Here is a 9,785-nt window from a genome sequence, read left to right as displayed (position 1 = left end):
AATTTTACTCCATTAAGTTTAGGAGATCGGCTAGAAACAACCAAAAATTAGTGGAGCATTAAGGGGTTATTATTTTGTTAAATCTTAAGGGATCAGCTAGAGATGTCCCTAGAGAACAGCGATATTTCTTGCCCACCAGAGTTCAAGTACCAAACATGACATCCTTCCAGCGGTGCGTTCAATAGGAAGAGGCATTTCCATCAACAACCAAGATGATTTGTCGGTCCAATCTCTCAATAATGATTACAGAGGCATCGCGTTCATATGTACGTTCATAGAGAGAGTGCATATGCGCATGTGTACCGTGTTTAAAAAAAAAGGCGAGACGCGTGGAAGGCGACGCCACGAGCCACGAGGTGGGCCTTGGGTGGCCGGGTCGTCTCATCGCTTGCGCGTGCGTGCACCCGAACCAACCTGTGACCCAAGCGAAGCGACCCGAATGGAATCGAACCGGAGTGACAACACTCCGCTCGCGCTTTATTTGTTTCCCATTCCCCCGGCGCCCCCATTCGTCTCGTCTCGCCTCGCCTCGCCTCCCGCGGCAGGCTCGCCACCGACGACGCGCGCCACCCCCCAATAATAGGCGCCGGATCGGGGGAGGGCCACGGAGCGAGCGAGCCATGGGCGTCCACGCGGCGCCCTTCCCCTTCCCCCTTCCCCGCCGGGAGGAGGACGACGCCATCGTCCTCGGCCGAGGCGGCGACCGCTGGGGCGCCGCCGCGATGCCGGCGGAGGACGAGGCGGTAGAGCAGTCGCCCACGGCGCCGCCCATCTCCTCCTGCGGCCGCTACATCCTGCACCGCGTCTGCCGCTTCGACACGCTCGCCGGCGTCGCCATCAAGTACGGCGTCGAGGTAATCTCAGTCGATTCTTTCATTCAACGCACGCACGCACGCACGCTATTTCTTTTCCGATCGAAACGCTCATCCGTTCATCGATTTGGTTCGCAGGTGGCTGACGTGAAGCGGGTGAACGGCCTCACCGCCGACCTGCAGATGTTCGCGCACAAGACGCTGCGGATCCCGCTCCCCGGCCGCCACCCGCCCGCCCAACATTCCCCTCCCTCCTCCTCCCCGGCCGCCGCCGCCGCCGCAAGGTACCCCCTTCCCTCCCCCCTTTTCCCCTTTCCTCGATTAGATTATACAGTTTCCAGCCGGAAGATGGATGGATTACGCCCGCCAGATTACCACTTTCCACTTGGCAGATGGAGCCTCACCTAATTCCTCCGTCTCACTCCCCTGTCTCGTCTGAACCCACGGCCGGGCGACTCGTTCTGAATCCTGACCAGTTCCAGGAGAAAATTTCTTCAGATTTGCCACCGACTATCCCCCTTTTCTCATGTTAGAATTTGGCAATGTCCCACCATGATCTGCGGCAAAGAAGCAGGTCAAAATCCAGCGAGGTAGGCAGGTTCGGCCACTCGAAGTCACTGTTGACAGTCGACAGGGATGCACACCTACATTGACATCGACACCTTTTGGTAGTGGCAAGTGGCGAATGCCAAATGTGCTCTGCTTTTTCTGAACCTTCCAAAGGGGCCGGCCGGTCTACGCCCACTCGGTTGCAAGTGCCGCACGGTGGTGGTGGGAACATCCAGAGAGAGCCAACGCGCAAAGGAAGAAATTAGGATCTAGCCTGTGGAGTGGACACATGACAGGTGTATCACACTCCACATGCCCGCCCACTGCCCACACCACACATGTCCTGCTTGGACTCGCACATAGTTACAATACAAAAACATAATCATGGCGGCACCGACAGACCGCAAGTAGGATTTCTGTAGCAAGTGTATTTTATCTCCAGCTGAATTTTATTGTATACTACACAGTATGAGATTCTTGGTACACATTCATACTGTAGTGCTTCCCTAGTTGGTGTTTCTTGTTTAATGATCACACCATTGAGTGCTGACTTCTCTGCTGGTACACATGGATCTGAAGAAGATCGGTGGTGGACTTCCTTGCTGGCCGGTACACTTCATGCTCTGCCTGGGATATAACAATTAAGATTTGTTTCAGGGAATGGACTACGCGCCGGCCTCCCAAAAATGCTGCCTTGGACCCGTTCCAGAAACCGCCGCGCAGCACGGTTTCGCCCTCCATGAGCCTCTTGCAGGGATACTACGGACTCGCGCCACCTCCCAAGCGGGACCTGACAGACGAAGGCACCGAAATGGCGACGTCTGTCAAAGGTAAAAGAAACCATCCCCTGTTTGCTTGGATGATGATTAGCAATTCCTCTGCTGTCTGCTGATTTCTGAATCTTAACCAACCTGCAGGCCAGCATAGGAAAGCGAGAAGCATATCGACCGGCTTCCCTGGTGTAAACGGGGATGCCGGCTGGGACACGGATGATGCTGAAAAGCAAATAAGGCGGCGCCAGAAAGCCGATCTCGAGCTGACAACGATGAGGGAGGACAATGGCGGTGCCCTGTTGCCGAGGACCGGGGAAGGCTTGGCGCTGAGGCCAAAGTCGGGAAGTCGGCCAGACATGAATAACAGCCAGCAGGATCTCATCGCGGCAGGGTTCGTGCCTTCGTATGGCGATGGGCTGCTCGCCGTCAGGAAATCGTCCAGCACCCCTGAGTTCCAGGACTCAGACAACAACATTGCCTCGGTGTGGCTGAGCAAGTGGAACCTGAAACCAGACGCCTTCGCGGTGCCTCTCCCGATCCTGCTCCTGGACAGTCTTCCGAAGCCGCTCTTCGACAGTCTTCCGAAGCCCATTGCTGCATGGAGGAACAAGGCAGCCCGGGATTAACATCCAAGGCTCGCAGCTCATCGATACAACGCCTTTTAATTTATTGATCGGTGTACACCGGTGATTGTAGTCCAGGTGCAAGAAGGGGTGAGGAGTTTGCTTACATTGTCTGGCTCGGGAGTACGTTTACATGGTCCGGTTTGGACGGTGGACATTGTCGCGACCGAGAGGTGCGCTTCTTCTTCTTCTTCCATGAGCTACAGAGATGATGCTTAAAAGACAGAGTTGGATACAGTGATACAATAGCTCTACATATACATAGTGTACTGAACCTGCTGCGCCGCAGCGATGGCAGCAGCAGGAGCAGTTTGTTTCCTTTTTATGAGTTGTCTGAGGATATATTCTTTGTCTTTTGTACGCGACGCAGAACTGCAGATAGACAACATACATATAGGAGGATCAAAGGGAAACCAGAGGCAGTATGTTGTACGTACACTAATGAAGGAGAATGGACTTTGTTAGTGCTTGTGTGTTACTCTTAGTCATGGATTTGTCATCTCAGCTCTGTTCTTGAGCATATTACCTGTGAAAAATATATACATCTACATGTGCTTATAATCAACTGAAGGCCACAGAATAACTCGTTGCAGACTACATCACAGGCAGAAAAAATCAGGATCAGCACATGAACTAGTATATGTATCATCAATTTCAAGTATTATATCTGAGTTTGCTGTTAAGTTGCACTCAACAGTCCGAAAACCATCTTAGTCATAACAACAATAGAAATATTCTTTCTGGCGATAGTTATCATAGTAGCAGATATTGTTCCAAACTTACAGTTGCAGGGAAAACACAACTTAAGGTACCAAACTTGTTCTGCTCTGGAGAGAACCACATCTGGAATTACAATGCATCAGTGATGTCGCTGATCATGGAGAAGATGAATCTCAGCACTTGCATCTTTTCTGTACTAGCATGGTGATCTGCAAGCTTTCAACCTCACGTGTCTCATCGAGTGTCTCCAGAGGCTATATACGTATGGATCAAGTAATCTCATGAACTCCCAAAATCTAGGAACACAACATGATTCACCAGATAACAGTGAAAAAGCCGGTTGTTTCGAGTTAAGAACAACATCCCTACTTATCTATCACAAACACGAGCCTAGCACAGTTGCTAGTTGCACTTTCTTTTGAACTGGAAGAGCACAGTTCGTATCCCATTGGCACCCTCATTTCTCTTCCCCCTTTTCATTCATTAATTGTCCAATTAGCAGACCCCTTCAGCAGTTAATGCGAGACATAGTCGCCGCGCCTGCAAGGGATACCCCTTGACTAATTGTTTTTCTCTGGTTTGCTTATTTTTTCTTTTTTGGACTGGTTTTCTCCGGGTTTTTTTCTATTTTCTCTTCAGTTTTTTCCTTTTTTGTTTAACACATATCCATATTTTTCTTACATATTGTACATTTTTTGCGTAAGTGAACAGTAAAATTAATACACATTTAACATTTCTCAAATACATGATTAACATTTTCTTCAAATGTATGTTTTGATGTCCCTTTTTCGTACGCAAGTTACTTTTTTTTTGTATATGTCCAAAATATTTATACAGGTTTAACATTTTTCATATACATGATTAATATATTTTCAAACTATTATTTTTTCATAGTCAAACTATATGTTTTGATGTTTATTGTTTTCATACACTTTATACATTTTCTGTATACATATAATATTTTTTAAATATGTTTAAAATTTTCAATATACATGTTTTATGTCTACTTTTCCTCATACACATCATACAATTTTCTTATACATGTCAAACATTTTTTTATACACGTTCGACACTTTTCAACTGCATGTTTAACATTCTTTTCAAAATTTGAGGTAAATTGTTTTTCTAAATATATTTATATTTTTTGACGTATATGAAAGTTAAAAAGAAAGGAAAAAACCAAAAATGTTAAAAAACAGAAGAAGAAAAATGAGCGCCTTAAGGCATGTCGCCTCCCGCGAGTGGGCCGGCCCATTGTCTTAGCCGCTAGAGGCGAGGGGTCGTTGTGTCCCACGTCAAGCGAGATAGATCGTTTGTCTCAAAAACAATTTGTCTCAAAACAAAGCGAGATAGATCGTGGGCCAGCCCATTGTTGGGTACAAATTTGAAAAATCTATTGGGATTTCAAAAATAATTTGATTTTACAAAAAAACGTCATGAATCCAAAAATGATCACGGATTTAAAATATATTCACCAATTCAAAATATATTCACAAACTAAAAAATGTTTGCAAATTTCAAAAATTGTTCCCAAAATTCCAAAAATATTGATCAATTTCATAAATATTTCGCAAATTTCAAACCAATTGTCCAGAATTTGAAAAAAATCTTGGATTTCCAAATATATTCATAAATTTGAAAAATCTCGTGTTTTCAAACAAAATTTTCCCAATATCAAAATATGTTCATAATTGTTTCAGAAAATCTAGTTTTCAGTAAAAATTCATGACTTCTCAAAATTGTGCGTGAGGTTGAAAAATGTTCAGGATTTTCAAAATATGTTCATGAGTTTAAAAATTGTTCATGAGTTAAAAAAATTATTAGTGAATTAAAAAAACCTTCATATTTAAACAAGTTCATAATTTTTAAAAAAATCTCAAATTAAAAAAATGTTATTAACAGCTTTAGTACTACATCATGATCACTTTTCACTAATCTTAGCTATAGTCAACATCGTGGTCCTATGCACTAAACTATAGGTATTACGAAAAGCTATATTACCTACAATCTACAACTATTATATTTATGCACCAATTATAGAGTGAACCCATTGACTTAACTTGGGTCGCAAGTGTGTTTTGGCTGTTTTGGACTTTTGGTTGCATCATTTGGTGTAACTGCATACATGTATCCAGGAATTACTGAACCCATTGTAACATGTCACACACATTTCACCCAGAGGAAAGGATGAAGCAGCAAACTGACGTTTCAGTTCAAGTGTCTCGTAAATACTTAATTTACTCTATGTTTTCTATTTACGTAAACCTAATTTTAAACTAGACACCACAATGTTTATATTTCTTTTTTAAGGGCAACAAGATATTTCTAAGACCTTGCACTTTAGCAATCACTACCAACATATTTAAGGAAACACATGGTGATGTATACACTATGTTAGCGCAGGTATTAAATTAAACTGAAAAGCACACAATTCTTGGTCCTGACCAAATATATGGTTGTAAGCATAAGTCCTCATACCCATGCCTGTTTTTATTATAAGTGTTCTCAGTGTCAACTTGGTTTACGATCCGGTCAAAAGCTGAAATTAATTCTCTAGCAAATGCTTGTTTGAGAGCTTAGCTTCAAGGGCACTGTCTTTTCGTGGGTTCGATAACTCAGGGTCACCTCTGGAGGAAAATGCGAGAATCCTTTCTGCTCCATTTTCGGATAACCAAATGAAGTAATCACTGTCTGCGTGGCTAAAAACTTCATTCACGTATGCACCAAAGGGCGAGAGTAACTTATTACATTCAACACCAGGGCCGAAAGAAAATCGGAACTTGAAGATTTTCCACTTGCCAAAGTCTTTACACTCGCAGTTTGACGGAACTCTGCCTTGCAGTGATTCGGGTAATATTACCAACTTTAGTACTATAGTGATCACTATTCACTAACTTTAGATGCAGTCAACAACGTGGTTCCTATCCACTATCCTATAAGTTGTAGGAAAAGTTCTCTTACATATAGCTTACAACAATTATATTCTAATAGTAATTATAAAGCGCATCAATGTATCAAGGAAGTATTGAGCACATGGTAACATGTGAGACATATTTGACCCAGACAAAGGACGAAGCAACAAAACTAATGTTTCAGAGCAAGCTTCTCGTAGATAGTTAATATACTCTGTGTTTTTATGTATACCTAATTATAAACTAGTTACCAGAATCATGAGATTTATTTTTGCAATCAAGATATTTCTAAAACCATGATTTAGCAATACCTACCAATATATTTAAGGAAACATATAGAGATCTATACACTATTTTAGTGCAAGTATCAAAGTTAAACTAAAAAACACACTATTTTTGTACCTTTTCTCAGAGATATGCGGATTGTATTAAAATTCTCTTTTAAGTCACAATTACTATAAAAAAATAACTTCTATTACAAACAGACACATTTTTCAAAGATATAAACATAACAACTAGAGCATATATTCAACACTATTATTAATATTTCCGAACATGATAATCTTTAATTATCAAATTTAATTAATGAAAAGCATATCAGGTCCAATTTTAAAAAAATAAGTTGTAAATAAGTATAAAATTTGAGTAGGTGATCATAGGTCTTAGTAAATACCGTATTTGCCGAGTCTGCGCTTTGGCACTAAGCGTAGGTGAAAGCACTTGATATAGATGGTTTTTCCGGCAATAAGCATGACCACACACCAACCTCCTAAATGCCATGGGTAGAGGTCGTAGTTCCAGACCAGGATTTGCACCACGACAATTCTCTTGGTCAAATGCACGAGCTCAAGATTACGAGCTCGCTGATGTGGAATGAGTGCCTCGCCTTAAAGTCCATAGTCGGGCTATTGACGGTATGGCGCAATGAGCATGACCACACGCCAACCTCCACATATCGTAATCCTGCACCAGGAACTGCACGAGGATGTTGCTCTTGCCGGAGTGCAGGATCTCAATGACATGGAAGGAGTGCCCTGAATATGGATCCAGCCTGGGTCTCTGTGCGGTGCAGCTCCTGGGGTTGGCTGGATTGTACCTTGGCGTGATGGGCCTATTGCAGTACCTGCTGGGGAATCTCCTAAGACCTCTCTTGTACCTTGGCGTGATGGGCCTGTTGTAGTAGACTGCCCGTGCGTTGCCATGGGCATTTAAAATATTTTACTAGAGTTATATATAAACATAATGCACGTTAAATTACACATGTATAGAAAAAAACCACCCTCTCATGACAGCACCACCTGCAGTCGGCCGCAACGCGGTATGCCGCCTCGCCGTCAGGCATCCCCCTTGCCCCTGCCCCCACCCTTCTCTAGAGCTGACGACCCTCCGCACTGCATGATTGCTAAGACCACATATTGTGTTGCCAAGTTTGACATAAAAGAAATAACATAGAGAAAACACCTCCATATTGTCTAAATCAAGAATGTCAAATCTTTTGTCCACAGCCTGCATTTTGTTTGAATATCGACATGGTATAAGAACCCTAAAAACCATGGTATAAGGACAACATGTAGTACAATGACGGAAAAACAAGAACCTTAAGTAAACTTCATGAATGGTCTATCTTTTCACATCAAGGTGGTCATAATTTTTTGGATCCTTAGCACGCCTATGTGAAAACTGAAGCGTGTGAGAGATGACCTCTTGTGCTATAAGTACAAAGAAACATGAGCCCATCCAATATTTTTTAATATTTTCCTAATGTTATCGTGTACCAATAACATGCTACTCCCCCCGTTCCAAAATAGATGACTCAAAGTTGAGTCATCTATTTTGGAACGGAGGGAGTAGACGAGAAGAGTGGAAAATTTAATAAAGAGAGTCTACGCAATTAATTAGTCAAACAATATGAAGTATGCCTCTTTTGTCCTCTGGCTCCTGAAAAGGTCATTAGATAGACCGAGTGTATGCAATTAACTCGTTCATGGTTGAAAGTAAAAAAAGAATGTAATTACATGCATTTTCACTGAACAATGGGGAACCTTTTTTAAAACATGCATCTTAATATGAAGGTTGATGCGGGCATGTGCACGTTCATGTGAAGGTGAATGCAGGGCATGCCCTCATTCATATGAAGGTGAATTTCCCTCCCATTTATAGTCTTAAGATTTGTTGGGAGAGTAATGACACTAACACATACATGCCGATCCTTGATGTTCCCGCAATTTCAGAGGCATATTTTTTCAAATAAATTTCAGAGGCATATTCACATGCCAAGGTGGTGGGCTACCATGGGCACAGCTCTCCTCATTCTTAAGATAATTATGCACTTCTTATACACAAAAAATTGCAAGGACTGAAAAACCTCTGGTAGAGGCGAAATAATGGAAGTATTGTTTTCCTCATGAAAGAGTAGCCAACATGTTAATGTTAACTGCTAACTTTAGATGGTTACACTCATATCAGCTGAGTACCGGTCACCAATAATTTTACTCTGGTTAATTAGTGAGTAGTTGAACTCTCAAAAAGCATGATTTGCATTATTTTACCGTATAAAGAATATCACTGGTAACTTCATACCTCATTTGTGCACCAATGAAAATTGGAGTGGAAGCCTAAAATACTGTCAGCCTGAAAAAGAAACACCACAGGAGTAGTTACTCCCAAGAAACTCCAGCACTGGTAATAATAGTATTGTATTCTTGAAAAGGAGTCCAAGTTCATTTTTCATGTGGAGATACACATTGTACAGCTGTGAGTTTACTTATCTCTCTTATGTTTGTGGTAATGCTATGTATGGAGATGGATCAAAGGGCTTATTTCTTGCACTTGCACATGATACACAAGCATAGCAGCTGTAGCTGTAAGGTATGCCGTCGGGCTGCGACCGGAGAGAATACTCCCAAAGATCAACATCAGCAGAGAAGTTGTAGGCATGGTTCACAATATGGGTTACTAATTTTAATGATAGTAGGCATGGTTCAACGCAGTCATATACTGAAATATGTGTACATGATTAAGAAAATTGATTTGAAATTATGTAACAACAAAGGGTCTGCAACAACACCAAATGACTGGTTGTCGATCTATGTGCAAGAACAGCAAAATAAGCAACAGCATTGTGCAAGCATCGAGAACAATAAAAATAGCAGTAGCCTCTCAATCCCTCGCTATCTCTCTACAGCTCTTTACTACTCTCTTTTATTCCTCTCCCAAGACCACAGACGGCAACAACAACACGCTCAATCCCTCTTCTCCCCCCAAAATCAGCAGCTGGCACCGCCAACCACCACCCCGATCACTCGATCGTGCATTCCGTCGTCCAGACGCACTGCACGCATGCACCACTGCCCCGCCTCTCTCTCCAACGCCTCACCTCCGCCCCACTGCGATCAA

General features: G+C 42.8%; 1 protein-coding gene across 1 annotated transcript; it reads left to right on the top strand.

The window, feature by feature from the left end:
• The first annotated feature begins 476 nt into the window (after nucleotides 1-476).
• On the top strand, nucleotides 477-3,235 carry LOC123106171 (uncharacterized). The gene is made up of 4 exons (XM_044528396.1): nucleotides 477-854; nucleotides 951-1,096; nucleotides 2,019-2,191; nucleotides 2,279-3,235. The coding sequence occupies exons 1-4, from the start codon at nucleotides 621-623 to the stop codon at nucleotides 2,758-2,760; spliced, it is 1,035 nt and encodes a 344-aa protein (XP_044384331.1). The 5' UTR covers nucleotides 477-620; the 3' UTR covers nucleotides 2,761-3,235.
• Nucleotides 3,236-9,785: the final 6,550 nt, after the last annotated feature.

The sequence above is a fragment of the Triticum aestivum genome, chromosome 5A (assembly GCF_018294505.1).
Source record: "Triticum aestivum cultivar Chinese Spring chromosome 5A, IWGSC CS RefSeq v2.1, whole genome shotgun sequence".
In the NCBI taxonomy this organism is placed as follows: domain Eukaryota; kingdom Viridiplantae; phylum Streptophyta; class Magnoliopsida; order Poales; family Poaceae; genus Triticum; species Triticum aestivum.
The sequence above is the reverse complement of the archived record's forward strand: the minus strand, read 5'-3'. Positions and strand labels throughout refer to the sequence as shown.